The sequence below is a fragment of the Calidris pugnax genome, unplaced genomic scaffold (assembly GCF_001431845.1).
Source record: "Calidris pugnax isolate Ruff unplaced genomic scaffold, ASM143184v1 scaffold18, whole genome shotgun sequence".
Classification (NCBI taxonomy): Eukaryota; Metazoa; Chordata; class Aves; order Charadriiformes; family Scolopacidae; genus Calidris; species Calidris pugnax.
Window position 1 is genome coordinate 11,394,991 of NW_015090812.1, and position 19,611 is coordinate 11,414,601.

The window sequence follows — 19,611 nt, forward strand, 5'->3', positions numbered from 1 at the left end:
GGCCGCGCCCCTCCGCCGCCGCGGTGCGGGCGGCCGCGCCTGCCCTCCTGCTGCCGCCCGGGGAGGGAGAGAACTTGTGTCCCCGCCGGGCAGGGGACCCCCGGGGCCGCGCTGCCCGGGAATTCGGGCGGGGGAGCATCCTTCGGGCTTCCTCCAGATTTTCATGGGGCTGGGAGACAAAAAACCCCACAACTGTTCAGTGAGGTTTTATTGAGCTTCCCACAAGTTGCCTGCTGCTAATGGTTGATAATTACTTCTCTGAAATGTGGATTATTTATTTTTTTTTCCCGAATCAGACATCCTGCCATCTCTATAGAACACACAGACACACACACACATATGTATTTTCCCTCGTCTGTCCTGAAGCTAGACATTTTTTTATGTATTTGAAAATTACAGGGCATAGACCGCGCTAATGTTTTGCTAACACATTTAGAATGTGAATGGTTTAACAAGAGATGCAAACAAAACTGTTTTTCTCTAGAGGCTGAAAGCTTGAGCGAGCAGTGTTTAAAAAATGGTGTGTATCTTCTGCAAAAATATCTGGCTAGTTGCTGTCATCGGTTACATACTATAATAAAGGCATAGATGCATATAAGTTATACCCTATTTTAGAAATACAAATGTGTGTAAATAATAATTATTGTATAAGCTGTAGCGAACAAGTAACTGAGCAGATCCTGAACTGGAGCTATTTATGTTTATTACTAATATCAACTGTGACCCTCAAGTATATTTGCACAACAATTAGTAAAAGTACAAAGGAAGAGAAATCATCCTGAAAGACATTTACTGTTTAGAGAAGGTGGGATGCAGTTGTGGAGAGCTGAGGTGATGACTTACACATCACTTTGTCAAGGAAAATCAATTCCCATGCGTCAGAGCAGGGCCTGGCATTCCTCCTTCCACCCTCCCCAAGATGCCCATCGGTGCCATGGGTGCAGAATTGATCCCAGAGACAGGGCTTTTCTAATGGCTGGGAATTCCTCGTCAACTAAACCTGAAGGCACCTGTGAACTTTGGCTTTGGTTTTGGTTTTTTTTTTCCCCAATACTGATCAAGATGATATTTGACTATAAAAATCCTTTTTTTCATTATTTGGTTACATGTTGACTCAAGAGAAGATACTTGTGTGTGCACTTGTCTTTCAGGAAAAGATACGTTTCGGTGATGTAACAGGCTACGCAGAGCTGGGGTTAGCTGGCTTGTGCCTTGCTCGGCGCATGTTTGCCAGGGGTAGTTCTAAGAAAAATGTAGGGAACTTTTTTTACTATTTACAGTTTTTATTACAGTGCAAGCAGACAAATATAAAGACATAGCCATGAGCTTCCTGTTCTGAATAATTTTTGTGGCACCATCAACCCAAAATCTTACAATTTTACAGGCCTCACTCTGACACACTGGCTTGAAAAGAAGAGTCTGAATACACAAGGAATATGGGGTTTCTCTGTGTAAAGTAAAATTCAAAGTGCTTGTTTTTTCCTGGCATCTGTCATTGTAGTGTGTATTTATGATCTTACGTTGCAGAGTCTGTTGAATGGATTAATGTGTTACAAACCCGATGACCCAATTGAATATTTGGAGAGCTGCTTGCAGAAAGTGAGAGAGCTTGGAGGGACAGAAAAAGTGAAATGGGACACTTTTGTCAGCCCAGAAAAGAAGACCCTACCTCCACTCAATGGAGGACAACCCAGGAGGTCTTTTCTCAGGAATGGTAATGTATTAAGTATAAAAACAGTCATATTTTTTGTGCCGTGGGTGGTTTTACATCCACTACTGAATCATTTTATCCATAGCAGATCATGCATCATTTTGATTTTCCTTAGGTGAAGGACTCAAGGATTCTGTTTCGTTGCATTTTTGGTATTTGTTTTTCTCCTCTCCAAATGGATGCTATGCGGGAGAGGAAATTGTGATCATTTTGCAGCCTAATGAGGGTTGTTTGCTGTGTAAATGTTTAACACATTAGTGGAGAGATTTCTCATATCTTACCTAAAATATTTGCGAAGATGGGGGCAAAGTTGTCTCAGTGCACTTGGTTTGTATTTGCAGTTGGTCCTTATGGGTAACGTACATAACTTCAATGCAGTTACACTAGGTTGTTTTTCTAGTTTACATTGGAGCTATATGCTAATTGACTAAATACAATCGAAGTTATAAACACTTAGGAAAAAGTGTATCTCATAAAATCTAAGCAAATATCATACCAATACCTGTAATTATTTTATTTGTAATGTTAACAAAGGGTAATTAGCTCATCTTTCCGTTGCCATAGTTATTCTTCCTTGCCATCCCGCATTTCATTAATCTAATTAGCAAGAATACTATCTCTGTCTCTGTGTACAGCATGTATCACCAGAAGAGTTCTGCTTAATAGTACAGGTTATCTGCACAATACGATGCTTTTCTTCTCAGAGGCCACTGTTGAAGTCTGTGTGCTATGGACAGATTTTCACAGAAAAGTGGATGTGCTTGTTAAAAACACCAAAGAGAAGTGACTCCTGCCTGGTGGTTCCAATTAAATAAATCAGCTAAATAGAGGCAAAGAATATTTCATGTAGTAACAGCGAGCACATTGTAAAAATAGGAGATATTTATGCTTTGTTTATTACAATTACTTAAATCTGTGTACACAACAGATTTTGAGTTTTCTGTGTAATTTACACAATTCCTAGTTTATCTTACTATTTTACAGTGATGCCTGACAATTCTAACTTCCCATACCGACGGTATGACCGACTCCCTCCCATCCAACAGTTTTCGATAGAAAGCGACACCGACCTCTCTGAAACTGCTGAGCTAATTGAGGAGTACGATGTATTTGATCCTGCAAGACCTCGACCAAAAATTATCCTTGTCATAGGTATGAAGGCAGAGTCATTTTGACAAGATTTTATCTTTGTTACTTTGCCTTTTTGATTCGTACTGCAAATACATTGAACGCCTGCATGTGTTTAAGTACAATTTTTCCATCTGCCTTAGCAAGTGGTGCAGCCCAATTAGAGTACATCAGAAAGGAAAATTGTTAGTGCTGGGGATAAAGCATCCCAAGTGTAAGCATTTTGGGGTTACAGCGAGCACCTGTGGTCATGTTCTGTAGACTCGATGCCCCTTAGCAGCTGGAGAGCTCGTGGTTTGCTCATGGAGCACATCTGTTTTGATTTAGGCTAAAGCAAACCCAGCTCATACATTTCAAGACAGCCCCACCATGTGAACCAAAGTTCTCTTCCAAAACCTGCTCTGGATCTGAACTAAAACACTATCATAGGTGTACTCAAAGCTGCTGACAAAAAAGGATATTTAAAAATATTGGATAGGCCAGCTCAAAAAGGTGATGGGGAACTGTTGTCCTCTATATTTAGAACATTGAAAACTGATCAGTGGGTCCAGCTGGGGTGAGCATACATGGTCACTAGTCCATTGCATTGATAAATCAATCCCTAGCTCTATTTGGCAAATGAATCCTGAGCCATCTTCAGGGAGAGTGAGAGATCAGTTAGCATCAGTTAATTGCGCTCTCTCCTCAGGTTCTCTCTTGGGTGCTGTTAAGTAACCTTTCTAAGCAACTCATACTTTCCAGCCTCAGACAAGCATACTGTTTATTAAGAAATAGCTGCAGCTGAAGTCTAAATGCTTTATTCTGTTTCTGAACTTAAATTCTTTGAATTAGTTTCCTTGTCATGTGGGATAGTTGTCTTTCGAAATTTTAGCACCAAGCATAATTCTCTGGTTCTCTGGACTATTCAAACAGTGACAGCACGGGTGCCAGGTGATGGAGAATCACATTTTTAGTCTATAAAGCCTTATTTATATTAAAGAGAGATATTGCTTCCATAACAGAGAATATTATGTAGTATAGTAAAAGAGAATAGAAACGTCTTCTCTGTATTATAGAGTGGGATCTCTAAGAACAGCATGTCCTCTAGGCTCTGCGTCCAGCAGTTCTCAGAAATGTGTTGTTGGAATATATTGAAAACAGAAACCCAGGCATTTTTATAGATATTTGTAATATGCCAAAAGAATTGCTCAGGCATTTGAATATTCTTACTCTTTTGTTTTGGAATTACAAACCTCAACATGCAGATCTCTCCATGCATCGTTGAACTATAAAGCTTGCATTAGATGGAGAAATAACACATGCCTTTCTTTCATCTTAATTAATTAGCTAGCCTTTCTTTTCATAAAAGAGAAAAACTGGCTCCTTTTCAGTGACTGCAGAAGGCTCTTAATGCGTTGAAATCCATGTAGCGCTATTGCAGCGGGGTGATGAATGAAGGTTTGAACTAGGTGAAATAAAAAGAGATTGGCTTTCACCTCTGGAACTGAGCGCAGGGGTGTTTAAGTGAAATCCTTGAACACCAGCATATAGTGAACAGACCATGGATTTTGCAGTGATTTTCTTTTCCCCCATTTATATAGGGAACATTGTAAACATTCCACAAACGCTATTTCAGGTTTATTTTCCAACTGAGTTTCTCTGAATCCGTCGATTACTGTGTGACAGAAGCACAGTACTATATGTAGCATAGCAGCTATTGTCCAATTTTGTACACCATCAAGAAAAATTCTCCCAAATTCAACTTTCTATTGAGAAAGCACATAAAAACGCACTCTGGGAAGAATAAAATAGTATCTAATATAGTGAATGAAAGAGAGAAAATGAAAAAAAAAAACATGCTATGAATTTCAAGAGACAAATATTGTACACGAAAAATGTGTTGCATATTTTTCAGTTTGCATAAAACGCCAGTGAAATCTTCAGTTAAGTAAGCTATTTCTGTCTAACTAGCACTAACTAACCGTACTGCCTGGTTCAGGTGGTACTGGTCCCATTCATTGTTGGGGACTGAAATGAGTAGAAGTTACAGACCTGTCTTCTGCTTCACTTATTAGGTGAACTTTTATTTAATAATGCATTAGCCCAAGATCTTTTTAATGCTTCCATAAAGGTTTTTACAGCTTCTTTACTTTATGAAGTCTTTCATCCTTATAATAACCCAGGTAGTTCCAAGGCAAAAGAGAACTCACTTATAAAGGTGAGGGGTTTGTTCTTTTTCTGTGTTTGCAGAAAAGTCTTCTAGAGAAATGTAAAGCTACAAACCTGCAAAGTGTGTATGTGACTGGATTTTAAAAAAATCAGATGGAACCAGCCAGGATGGCACACATCTGAATCAGTGGAAAATTACGTTTCTAAGGTGTTATAACACCAGGAAACTAGATTGTTTTTAAAAACGTGCTTCCTAATAGATTTTGACAAACACATTTTTACTATTGATATAGCCTGAATACAAAGGTCTTAAAAAATTAATTACTTGGTGTAATTAGTCCCATAGTTCAGTACGTTTTTAAACTGCACTTAATTTAAAATACTAGTTAATATGAAAAGAATATGTTTCCCTTTTATAATCAAAGTTTAAAGAATACGTCAACGATAGCGCTTTCAGCAGTTGGCGAGGTTTTAAAATCGTGGCATTTCAGAAATCTTACTACATTACTTTATTTTCAATTTACAACAATATAAGCTAAATTAAAATTTTGAACTCCATTGACAAAACTAGATTAGAACAACTGCTGTAGTAAAAGTTTTTGGGCATACAAATCTTCACTTGAAACCAGTTAGCAACAACTGTTTAGATGCAATTTTAGATGCAACAACTGTTCCCCAGTCTAGACATCTTCTAAGAAATATGTAAAATAATCATGCTTTTCTTGAATAATGTATAATCTCAGAATAAGTGGAAAGAATGAAAAACAAAAATTATTTGATTTTCCATTCTTGTGGACGGTTTGTCAGTATGTTTATCAAAGAGTCAGGAATGGATAAATAGTTCAATAAATCATAAAATTTGCAGTGAGACGTAATTTTGTCCTATCACTTTTCTTTTGTTTTATTACCTGAATGTTTCCCGTTAGATTGTAAGTGGATAATCCCAGTTTGCTATAAAGGGCTATTTTTGGACTGAGAAAACCAAAATATATGAGAAGTTTATGAACATTAAAGCAAATACTTTATTGGGATTTTTGTGCTTGCAACTCTATATTGAAAGAACAGGAGTACCACACAGAACCACACTTTTTTTTTCTATTTCCCTTTAATGGCAAAGCAAAGCTCTCCCTAACAGGAGTGTAAAGTCTATTTACTTGGTTTCAAAAAGGGTTTTTTTCAGCTATTTTTTGGTTTTACAGAAACACGTTTTTTCAAGTAACAGTTCTGTTTTTCTGGCAGCTTTTTTTATCTCTGCTGGAATATATGGATACTATTTTCCGTGTCAGATTTTCTAATTTCCTACACATCACCTATGTATGTTTGCATTTTTATTGTTTCTGGGGTGCAACATATTATGTTTCAAACTTGTCTTAAGTCTTCAGGGAATTAAAATTCATTTGGAATTCCTTGGAAGTTTTGTATCTGCAGTAATTAAGCACAGCAATGGCTCCAGTGTGTTTTATAAGCCCTCTGCTCTGAAGCACAGTCACAACCTACCTGCCCTTTTTCTCCAGTAGTTGGGATCATTGCCCATAAATAAAACCACATAAATTCATATTAATGAATGTTACACACATATATAAACACACACACATATAAGATATATTATTTAAATGTTATGTTCATTAGATTGCAAGATGTGGCTTGATATCTAAAGAGAAGGTTGCTTACGGAAATCTTTACAGAGAGTGAGTAGACATTCCAGTAACGAGGAATGTCCTATTCATTCTTCTGGCGAAAAACTACATGGAATTGTCTTGTTTGAACATGTGTCTCAGGTTTTTGATACACAGATGTCTGTGAAACACAATGTAGGGTTCAGTGAAACGCATTTGTCGTGGGAAAGCTGAGTGTACCATCAAAGGGGGCCAGGAAGAGTCAAAGCAGAATTGCTTTGTAGCCACTTTAGTGGGGGAGATGATTCCTCAGCTATAAGATGCTTGTGTATCTACAAAAGGCAGACCTCCTTTATTCTAATGAAGAGGATAGCTAAACTGTCAATGAAAGGAGTTCAAGCTGAAAACATTAAGCTCATCTAGATCACCTACAAAAACCAAAATGGAAGCATAGCTATAAAACCTAACATAATCTGCTGAAAGAAGAGAGAACGCATGTGCCTTTTTAGAAGAGAAACAGCAAGTGAACTGAATAAGGAAAAAATATTTTTCAGCTGTATCCTTATTGTGCAGAGATAAGATACTGTTTTTCTTTCATTTTATGCTTGTGTGTTTTATGAACATCTGTAGCTGTATTGAATAGTTGGATGTTACAGATAAATGCTTATATTTGCATTTATCTTAACCTGGCTTGTTTTAAGCATTATTTAAACTAATTAGATCATGATAAAGCCTTTTTCTTCCCAAGAGTATGACTAACTGTGGGTGGGTTATGGGAACACCTTAACAATACACAAGTTTCCCTCTGCATTCTCTGGAAATGGGTCCCAATCTGGGTTTTGAAGGCCAGGTGGGGAGTTACCATCACAGTGTCAGGGGGACAGAAGAGTTCCTAGTGGTTACTGGTGACACTAAAAGCTCTCAGACACGCCATATTGGGGCATGGGTTTTTACCTGGTTACACAGAGAGTATCATAACTATATAGGAAGAAATATTGTAAAGCTTATCTTACAATCAAATCTGCATTATATAAGTGCCTAAAAGATATTTATGGGAATAATGCAGATAATATAAGAAAGAGTTACACAATTACTAACAAGAAGCTCATTGTATTCATATTCACTTTCATTGCATTGCTGTATTTTTTTAAATTCATGGAAAACTTACATTATATTTTTCATAAATCTTAATTCTTTGTCTGTTGAAATAAAATTCAATGATCTTACACAAAATATAGTGGTGGGAATTAATATAAACACATTTGTTTTGGTTTTGCTTTGTTATGCTGTTCAGTAACATACATTTTTCTATATATAAACATTCATTTTTATCAGAAAAACTCCCTATTTTTACATACTGGATTCCAGTTTCTCTGCTTTTCCCATCCTTTTAAAATCAGACAGTGTCTGATTTTTTTACGTGCATTCTCTCTCCTGCTGTCCAGCTGACCTTCATTCCAGCGTTCCCTGCTTTATAGTGTAGCTGTTTTCTGTGATTTTGATACCTATCCTGCCTGTGCTATACTGAAGGGTCTCTTTATTCTTCAAGTTGTCCAGCAAACTGAACCTAAAAAATCGCTTCTCTATCAGGTGCTGGAAACATCAATACCAGAAGTATATGTGGTTCAATAAAAGTCCTTGTACCAAATCACTATGGAAACATCTCAGCTGATTATTTAATATTTTTCTGTATTTTAAAATTAGAAAACCTCAGAAACTCATGCAGGCATATTTAGAAGCAGATTTTATTAGTTTCATTTCATGACTAGTCCATTCTTTAACTGAATATGATTCTTTCTGACATGAATATGCTTGAGACTATCTGGCTCTATCCTTGGATTAACAGAGTTCAGGAAGGGACCAGTTTTTTCCTCTACTAGAAATCAAGAAAAATTCCTTTCCAGGAACAGCTTTACAATGAGGTCAATCCTAAAAGAACATGTTAATTTTGATTTTGCCAGCAGATTTGTCTTCCTGGTTTTTTACTTCTTTTTACAAACTGTTACCTTTATGATCAGGTAGTGAGACTCATTTCTAAATGGCTGGTAACAAGTTGTGCAACTGCAAGATTTGCTGTAATAACGGTTGGAAAATTGATGCTGATAGCAAAGATTTCACGTGTGATTGTGTACCTCAGATGAAAGATTAATTTAATGTTTTGCTTACAATTACCAATAGGTGGCCCAGGAAGTGGTAAAGGAACACAGAGTTTGAAAATAGCGGAACGTTATGGATTTAACTACATATCAGTTGGTGAATTGTTGAGGAAGAAGATCCACAGCACAAGCAGTAATAGAAAATGGAGTCTAATTGCCAAAATAATTACTACTGGAGAACTGGCCCCTCAGGTACAGCGTATCCTGTGTTAATGTTTACTTTCAAAGGATTTGTGCATGCTGTATTAATATGCACCATCAAAAAAACCACCTTTACGATATTAAATAAATAATTTCTTTTCTTTCTGAAAGGAAACAACCATAACTGAGATAAAGCAGAGATTAATGCAGATCCCCGATGAAGAGGGTATAGTGATTGATGGATTTCCCAGAGATGTTGCCCAGGCAATCTCCTTTGAGGACCAAGTAAGACACTGTTTTTATTCTTAAAATAACTTACATATCTCTACAATAGTTAAGCTTCTTGAAATCATCAGTAAGATTTCAAGAAAGATTAAAAGTTTCTTGTGCGTTGCTCTTTAAATCTTTGCAAATACGTAATTAGAGGTTTACAAAAGGTTATTCTTTTGGTTTATGTTATATTATGTCCTGTCTGAAGACAGACTATTTTGTGAAAATCCAATGTGATACTATAACCAATAATCCAAGCCACTTGTCTCAGTAATGAAAATTGTCTCAAGATTAAGAAGAAAATAACACCAAATCTAACAGTTAATATTTTTTGCATCTTAGTGATTTGGAAAGGGGGACGACATATTTCCATATTTGTTTGTTCAATTTCATCTACATTAAGAGAAACATCCTTAAATCAATGCATATCTTCACAACGCTTTTAATCTCAAGTTTATTTCAGTGCATTGAAAAGACTGGAAAAAAACAAGGGTTAAAAATGCCCATGTTTTGCAAGTTTTTGTAAACCAGAAATTATGCTCTTTTTTTAGAAATTTAGATCATTTTGTTATTCTAACCTACAATTGTAAGGTTTTGTCAGCTAAAACTGTATTCCTGAGTTCTATTCACGTGTTGTTTTCATGTGTGTATTTTAAACTAATCTAAAAATACTTAAATTCAGTGGAAAAACAAATAGCATGTGTCATTTTGTGATCAAGTGCTGGTAACAGTTATGGTCACAAGTAAAGGTTACAGTTTCAGTGCTGAATTTTTAGAGCGCCCTTCATGCAGAGCATTTCCAAGTCCTTCATAGTTGCTGGTGTACTACCATTTCTGTACTTTGAATTCTAAGTGGCATTGCCAAGACAGAAGTAAAAAAAGAAAGCAGCTAATGGAGCATTTGATTAGTGTGCTTTTATAAGGTATTATTCTGGGCAAAATTTAGAAGACTGAACTGAGGAAATTAAAGGAAACATACAAAATAGTTATTACAGAAAATAGCCTATGACTGCCAGCTATATCTCCTTGTAATTAACAAGAGAGAAGATTGACTATTTTATAAATGAAACAGCAGAAATTTAGACTTAATGGTCATTTCCTTGCCTCATTTTTTTTGTCCAGTGTATTGTGTGATAGCGCATTTCTTCGTGCTGTAATTTTGTACTGTTGTTGTGTTTCATGAAAGAATGGGGGATGTGAAACTGGGAGAAATGACAGAAGTTAAAAGAAGTGCTTAGAGTTATCCTACGATCGGATTCTCCTACAAAGCAAAACCAGTTAAACAACACTTGAGCACCCATCATAGGGCCCATTTGTAATACCACTGAGAAACGGAGTCCAGGAGGTAATAGAAAAAGCTCAGGCAATACTGTGCTGTAGAAGGGGAGAAAGATGGACACTGTGTTGCATATGTGTTTGAACCTCATCTTTGCACCATTCTAATATGCTTTTATAGTATTTCCTCATTTAACTTGAAATATTCCCCTCTGCCAGCCTGGTTAGGTCTTGTTCACTATAGAAAACTATATGGAAAAAAGACTGATAGAATGACAGATGATGAAAATCCTAATTTTGGCTCCTTTTAGTATGTGCTGTTGCTTCAAGGATGCTACAAATTGGTAAAATTTGTATTGTTTTTATTTAGAGAAAAGAGAGGATAGATTTAGTCATTTTAGACCTGACTTTATTCTCAGACATTTCTTTTGTTTTCAGTCTAATGGGATTTGCTAAATTATAACCCTCAAGTCCTGATTCTGCCTGAAAGATAGACTAGCTGAGTCTCCAAAAAAATCCCGGAGCACCTCATATAGGGCCACCTTTCAATCTTACCTGTTTTAATATAAATATGGGAAAGGAAAGAAGGAATCATAAAGCTTTTATATGAGCATAGGAAATAAAATTTGGGCTATTTAGGCTCCCCTGCTTTTTCACCTTTCTTTGCAGCTGACCTCTTATAGGAGCGTATCTAAGACGGTGGAAATAAATGTTCAAAGGATGTACATATTTCAACATAGAACTTCTGTTTAACCCAGTGGGATATGTTCTGTGTTTTATCTTGGAATTATATTTCGAAGAAATAAAATATGCTGCTTCTATCTTTAAAATTGTCTTTTTGGTAAGCCATAATGCTGCACACATAAGTGGGAAGGTTTTGTGGTAAGGAAAGGGGATTATCAGCAGCTGTGGTCCCCGTCCTCCTTCACAGGATGAAGCTGACAGCAATGCATGGCATGTCAGGTTATTTACATTAAATGTGCTAACATTTTTCAGGCACTCAGAGATCCCTCAATGGGAAGTGCAATTGAGTTGTGGAGAATTTGGTAATTAACTGTTGTGATAATTTGTGTAGGTCTGCAATTAAAGATGCTACACGGGTGTTTTCCACAGCTTAGAAAAGTTACTGCTTTCTTGTGAGCAGGACAGAACAGAATTGTTCTTGCTAACCAAAAGTGACAAGATGAGAAATAATTAGTTGAAATTTCAGCAAAGAAAGTTTTGATTAAATAGTAAGACACTTTATAATTAGATCTATTAAGGGAACATCCTTCTGAAGAAAATGGTGAAATCCCACAAAATAATTCTGAAGAAAATGGTGAAATCCCACAAAATGCAAATAGTGAAATTGCATTATTCTGAAATACATATGCCTTATTCTTATAAAGACATCCCCTGTAGAACACTGAGATCTGTTGATAAAAAGTTCTGAATAAGAACTAATTAATAGAATAGTAAGAACTATCATTAATTTTGTCATGGGTGAATGCTTATTCTTACAGATGGTCCCTTTAAGACCATTACGTGCTTCTGTACCTGAAACAGCAGCAGAGGTTATAGGACACAAGCAATTTTAAAGGTTGCATTTAGGGGAACTGCCAAAAGATGCATGGAGTAGGAGTTAGTATTTATTTAACTGTTTTCCAGCATTCATGAACCCTTCATAACTGTTAATTGTTTTGATTACAAAGGTTCTAAAACACAATTGTGTGCTTTTGAACAGTGACTTTACATTATTATTTGTAACATAAAGCAGCTAGAACACTTTTGGATTTTATGATTTAACTTAAAATGACGATGGTAAGTTTGTATAAGGGTAAATAGAATATGTTGGCTTTCTCAGTTGTTTCAGCCATATCGGATATAGGGTGGAGACCAGCGGGACGAATGAGCAGTAGGGACAATGGTGACTGTCATTTGTCCTTTGTCATTTGAGTGTGTTGGGATGGGTATGCATCTATAATCCCATTGAAGCTTGAAATAAACAAAGCAGCATTCATTTTCAACTAGGATTTTCCACTGTATAGCCTTTCTCCTTTGCCCTTGTTTACACAGACAGAAACAAACTCCAAGAATATATGTAATAATACCAAAAATAAGTTGTGGGGTGAAAATGTGAAAGGCAAGTTATTAAACTGAATGGAAATAGAGATGAGTAATACAAGATACTGAGAGAGCAGGTAAGGCTGGAACAGAGACTGAATAAATGTGAGGAAAACAAGAGGTCTATAAACAAACCAGGCTCTGCAAAAACCTGTTATTACAGTTCAAGAAAGCACGTCTGGTCTTTATTAATTGAAATAAGTCTATATTGTTTTGTTACCCATGTAGTGTTCCTCTTTGTGACACATGATGCAGTGGGGTCAAGAAAGCATCTGGACCCAATGTCACATAAAGGGCCAGGAAGTCAAAGCTTGGACTAGAAGTGAGCTGAGCACAGTGATCAGTGAAAGATGGACCCAGAGAGAGCCTGTACAGTTTTTGGTCTAAGCCACAGCATCTCCCATTTCTCCACCAGTGCCTGTTGTGGACAGTAGATGATGAGCAACTGAAAAGCAAGGAACGAAGGGCATAAAATCCATCTTGCTCCCAAGCACTAACACTATAGTTCCCTGAACACCGTTTACTGAACCTTTTTATATATATTATTACATGGCTTTCACCAGCAAGAACTATGCTGAGTTATTGTAAAGATAAACTAATTTATATTGGAAATGGTTCACTGTAGTAGTAGCGGAAAAGGAAAAGGTCAGCTAAGGTGCCTGGTTTCTCTTGCAAGCGTATGTAAACTCTAACTGTGCTGTGCTTGCAGACATTACTGTAACAAATTATTTATGCTAAAATAATTCCTTCAGGTTTATGGCTCACATAGCTGCTACTGAGACGTGACACTGTTTGAGCCCTGATAATCTCTTCATTTCGTGAAAAAATCAAATGCATACATCTGTGTCTGAACTCCAGTTACAATACCTGTCCTGCGTAATGTTCTAGTATAGGAATACACAATGATAATGAATTCTTGTTGAACTTCACTTGTAATTGCTCTTGGTACTATCAGCACATTTTTATCCCTTTGACTAATCCAGAAGCTGAACTTTTCTCTGGGAAAAAATGTTATTTTTAGTAAATGAGTCAAAGCAAACCCACTTATGCTAACATTCCCAAACATAGGTATAGCTAAAAGATGACTATTTCTTCCTTACTATGTTGCCAGACTCTCTTGTGGACAGCAAGTTCTCAACGTGTTGCTAGGCAGAATTGTATTGTGAATGTGTTTTCATTGCATCTCAATGACTAAAGTGCCTAAGATAATGCAATGTATCTTTTGCAATACTTGCAGTATTTCTCTTTCTGGTCAGATCTAGAAACCACAAGTAACAAACACTGCTTCAAAGCAATAATGTCAATCTGGAATAAGTGGATTAAAAAGCACTTTACACATCTGAGAAATTTTACATATGCATTAAAGCTTTTTTCTCCTCTCTTTTATTGAGTTTTGAGCAAATCACTGTTCCTATCATCCATATATTTAGAGCAGGAAAGAAGTGTTTAAGGTGGCATCAGTGATGTTTTCAGATTTTCAGCAATGCTTGCCAACCAGCAACAACTCTGCCATTCTGGTCACTTGCACCAGCCTCATTTCTTAATGGTCAGCTACACATTGCACCCTCATAACCATGAGCACTGCAGTTTTCTCTGAGGTTCTCTCAGTTTTCTCTGAACTGCTTGTCTGAGTTGAAATAAAGCCTTTATTTTTCTCTTTGAAGAATGAATACGTGACATGTAACTTCTCTCATTGGAAGTCTTGGACTGTTGCCAAATACTGATTCTCCCATTTCTTAATTCCAGAAAGCAGAGTCAATTCTGCCAACACTTTTGATAGAGGTACTTTTAATAGAGCCCTAAAGTCATGTGACTATGAGAATCTCAGCTCTCACTTTAAAACAAACTTTAAAGAAGTCATGGTTGTGCAGAAAAAATCAAAACATTGATTTTTTTAATGTCTAAAAAGCAATTAAAGCTTCCAGTTTATGTATTTATTTTAAATACATGATAGTTTCTGAATTTTTATAGTTTTGAAACCCTTCTGTGTAGTAATGCAGATTCAATACTGATTTATTTAGCCTGTCAGTTTGAGCCTAGTCATAAAGCTATCCTAAACCACAAATTTCTAAGGTATCCATGATCTCTGCTGAGTGAAAATAGTAGGAAGGTGTTTAGATTCCAAGCACACATTTGAAAATGACAAGGAGAAAATTGTTTATTTACCATTAACCTGTCAGCTTGAAATTCAGCAAGTCACCTACAGTACCAGCATGCTCAAGCATGCTAAATACCTTCCTCTCCAGTAACACTGAAATGAAATGCCTCTGCCTGGTGGATTCAACTTAAATGAATTATGAAGAAGACTTTCTGTGTAACCTCTCACATGGCAATAAGTTTTCACCCTTCCCAGGAGAGACAATTTTTCACTTCAGTATTTTCCAGTTAATTTCAATGACTGGTTTGGTTTGGTGTTTTTTCCCACTTTCAGTCATTCGTGCATAACTTCCCTCCTTCCCTTCTGATTTCAGGAATTCTTTCACCAACACTAACACTGTTAGTTTCAATAGAGTAAATACAGATGAAATTTACTTAAAATACATTAATTCTAAGTTTTGTTCACAGTGAAATGAAAAGTGGAACAGGTATTAGAATTAATAAATATTCATTAATGAATATAATTTAATTCCCTGATAAAAGATAAAGACTATTTTTTTAGAAATGATCTTAAAAATATTTTTGCGTTATATGGCCTTGGTGACAAGACTATATTTGAAGAAGTAAAATGATAATTTATATAATAAACAGAGGTAATTAATTTTCTCTGAATCTTTGTTTAAAATGTCCTTAAGAATAATCATAAATGCACTACACCTACAAGGAATAATTATTTCATCTTGGCTGTGATTCAAGTTAACTTTTTAACTCCCAAATATATTCCTTATGAAAATTATTATGTTAACTAATTGTGCTAAAGTAGAACAAACTGCAGATGGAACAGTATAGGATGCTGGGAAAAACTGACTTGTCCTCTCGCAGCCTGGCAGGCTGAGGACAGCAGTCTGAGACTTAAACCTCCAAACAGAAATGAGGCCTGCAGTCCCTCAAAGTTTGACATAGGTGTGTGTGGCCAGCTGACACATGGCGGTCTGACTGCCAACCTCATGCTCCATAAAGATGTTCTCATAGAAAACCTGCTCTGTCACTGGACAAGAGTGTGGCCTTCAGAACAACTAGTAAAATGAATGCAGCCTTTCTGTGAATCTTCTTGAGGTGAGAGTATCTGTTCTTTGCAATAGGTTTTTGTTCTGGTACAGGTATTTTTTTCTGCATCATAGTCTGTGTGTCTTCTTCCTTTCATCGCCTGTTCAACTTCTGTCTCCCTTCTCCTAAATCTCCACTTCATTGTTCCAGGCTGATAAGTCTCAGGTACATTCCCCTGCTGGCTATATGTACCCAGTCATCTCTGTGAGGAGTGGGAGGGTTAGCACATCAGCAGTCTGCATTGCAGTGGTTCCTCTCATTCCTTCTCTTTGGCCCTGTGGGTTTTACTTTGCTTTCTTAAAGCCAAGCCTGAGCAGGAAGCTTGTGGAATGGTCTTATTGCCTGTCTCCCCCCCTGGAAGCTAGAGCACTCTCCTGGGAAAGTCAAGCAGTGGTTCAATTTTCTGCTGGGTAACAGACCCTAGACCTCAGGTTTCCTGGTTTTCTGCACAACTAACTGGCCAAACTAGCCAAAGAAGAGCTCATCCATTGCTGGTCCTTAACCCTCAGGAGAGGACCTGTTGTTCTGAACAGAGAGTGGATGGAACTGCCTGTTGAGCAGTTCTAAACCAGGGGTCTGCTTAGGCCTTTCTTTGTAGCATTAGCATTAGTGTTTAGAGGCTAGGGATTCCTATCAACCCATTTCCCTACACAGGCAAAAAATCTGAATCATTTCTCCCTAGAGACACTTGCCTCTGTCAGTCAATTATTAGGGGGCCTAATTATGTAGTCTGGGCAATTTGCTGGAAGCTTATTTCTTGGGTAGTGTGCATACGGTTCAAAAACAGTTGCCAGAAAAAAAATTCTATCATCAGGATTCATTTTTTGACAACATGATTCATGATTTTGCTTTTCTAAACCAAGAAAAAAATACGCAAACACTCTAGTAACCCAGCAGAGATGGAACTGTAAAAAGCAAATCAGTAATTACAAGGAAGAGCACCCATACAATGGACATAAACTAGCTTGCTGGTAACCTTTACCAATTAGAATAAAATGCACTGTTAAATTAATGACAGTTGTTCATGAGCTGTCGGTTTTCTCAGGAGTATCTAGTAGAACATATAAGGAATTAAGAAACAGAGCATTTTCGTCTTTTGCCTAATGAGGAATAATGAGAGAGAGTGTAATCATTTAATTTCTAGCAAACAACCACACTACTCTCACTAACAAGAGGACATGTAGAAAATATCCCCAGAGAGAAGAGAGCATCTTTCTCCTTATACTGCTTTACGTCAATAACACCACTGATTTGCATGGAATTAGTCTCAATTTACTCCTTACTCCAGTTTGGGAAGGAGATTCAGACCCAAAGAGAGTAGGATTTACTTAGTAGTAAATACTATTCTAAAAATGAGAGGATGTACCCACCAATTTTATTCTGAGTTGATGCCATATGCTCTTTGTCTCATCTAAAATTCAGAAGGTTGTGAATTACCAGAAACCTGTCTGTTCCCATAGGCAAAGATTCTCCCTTCTGCTGAGTTGCAGTTAGTGAGTACTCAAATTCACTTCCCTGAGCCCCACAGCGCTTCCTCACGGGCATTTCTGGACGTGAATAAGACCCTCTACCTTCAGCACAAGATAAGTGTGTTATGGGAAATCAGCACGAAGGAATCCAGTTTTTCTGTCTGTGCTTGTTCTGTACACCTTTTCTACAAGCTGAGTCTCAGAATAAAACTTATTCCCCAAGCATAAAACTCAACAACAATTAGTTCTGAGTTAAATAAATACATTAGTTTTCAAATGAGTCATAAAAAACCCCTTTCCCTTTGTTAGAAAAAAGCAATTTGTACTCATATTTACGTAGGAGAACTAGATATGTTTCTAGAGAAGTAATCCCAGATGCCCATATGTTCACACATTTCAACTTAAAGTATTTATAAGCACGTCTTGCAGGCAGGTGCAGTTGAGGCAAGTGGAAGCAGAGATGTTCATGAAAACAGGAGTGAAATATCAATAGCATTTCAGGGGTTACCCTGAATGTTGTAAATGCAAGTAGAAGAAATATATTAAGTACTATTAGGTCTGTATACATATAGATATAGATGAGATTGTTACCCTTTTGTGCATCTAAAACCGAGTAGAAGCTTGTGTTTATTAAAAGGTTTTCAGCTACTTCCTGACAATAAAGATGCTTATTCTGCAGGTGAAAGATGAATTCATAGAGGCATCACATAATCAGAATCTGTTTTGTATTCCTACCTCAAATATGGTTGAACTCCTTTTTTTTTTCCCTCTTCAGAAAACCTTTTAGACAGTACTTCATTTGAAACTAGGCTTCTTGAACTGAGAATTTTGAACCACTGTTTTCACTGACTTTTTATTTCTGTGAGATGTATTTCAAATTAAAAATGCCGGTGTCAGAAAAAACAGTTTTAGTTCCCAGGTTTCTGATACTGTCTTTTGTGTTGTTGCTGTTACTAATCAAAAAATTAAGACCACCACCACTACTCAGCTCCTGTAGAGAACTTTCCATTTTAAAAAGCAATAGGAAATAATTAAAACCTAATTACTTAATTTTCCACAGTAATGACTGTGTTGTACCTCGTTATTATCCTCATTTTAGAACTAGAAGTGCCCAGGGAATGCTTTCCCATTTTCTTAAAAAGGAACTGACCTCTGAAACCAGTGCAGTTTGTGGGAACTAGGCAGATGAGAACCTGCATACCTGATGGCATCATGGTGACTTTCAGGTCCTTCCCTTGCTGTGGGGCTGCACTGACTCAGTTTCTTTAAAGAACTGAGATTGACTGTGGAAAGCTGCACTCGCCGGCTTGTATGGAACAGGAGACCTTCCTTTTGTTTCCTTCCTCTTTTTCACTTAGTGCTAATAATTTAATGAGAGATCTATTTATTGTAAGTACTCTTTGTAAGGTGTGGTACTGTATGTGAAGTTATGTGATATGGAAAAGCTTAGGTCTTATACTTGAGGAGGTCTGGGGTGACTTCACAGATCTGAGTACATGGTAGATGGTAGTCCTGAAAATGTTTGGGAGCGAGCGTTGAAAGTGAGAAGGCCAACTATAGCTTGGAGCATCTACAGGTTTCTTACCATCTTTCTTCAGTATTATTAGGATCCACAGAAAGGGAAATACTAAATAAAACTACTGACTTATATAAACTCCTTATGTCCTTTAGTAGATTCCTGATTTGCAGTAATAATTCCTGAGTCCCTGTGTCGCGTATGTTAGGAAGTTCTGATCAGGTAGATGTCCACACTGGGACTTGAGATGTCTCTGTGATCAGTCTGCTGCAATGTGTATCAGAGTGTTCCCTTTCATGAGATAAAGTTCAAGGAGCTAAAAGGCTTTGAAATCTGTAGCATTATTTTTCAGAATCTGTATCATAATTTGGATTTCTTCTCCACTTTATGCTATTTAAATTCCCAACTTCCGATTACTCATTATGCAACCTGCTCTAGGTAGACCTGCCCTGGTGGGGGGGTTGGACTAGATGATCTCCAGAGGTCCCTTCCAACCCCATATGATTCTATGATTATGCTTCTACTACTAATGAAGCAACCTTAATTTAACAGAGCTACTTTTGATAATGTCTGTATTGCATGGAAATGTAACACAGAAACTTACTTTCATAGTCTTTCATATGAATAATTATGTACCTTAAAGCTATTATGTGGTAGTAAAATTAACTGTCATAATTAATTAATCCCATGAAAGGACAGAATAGCTGTCAATTATGTATTTCAAATAGTCTAAAAAGGGGGGGGGAAGTTACTCTTTCTGTTGACATTGAGGTACATGTGTTAGAGGTAGGACAGAGCTTCTTTCCCACTGGCAGTTATTTAAAATAAAAATTGATTACAAGGTTAATTGTTTAAAAATCTAATAGATACTCAT

General features: G+C 36.9%; 1 protein-coding gene across 1 annotated transcript in view; it reads left to right on the forward strand.

The window, feature by feature from the left end:
• Positions 1 to 19,611, forward strand: part of AK5 (adenylate kinase 5) — a 101,153-nt gene that overhangs the window by 532 nt on the left and 81,010 nt on the right. Inside the window, exons 2-5 of the mRNA XM_014939166.1 lie at positions 1,526 to 1,714; positions 2,696 to 2,863; positions 8,782 to 8,951; positions 9,072 to 9,185. Coding sequence (XP_014794652.1) covers positions 1,526 to 1,714; positions 2,696 to 2,863; positions 8,782 to 8,951; positions 9,072 to 9,185 — 641 coding nt within the window. The remainder of the gene's footprint in view (positions 1 to 1,525; positions 1,715 to 2,695; positions 2,864 to 8,781; positions 8,952 to 9,071; positions 9,186 to 19,611) is intronic.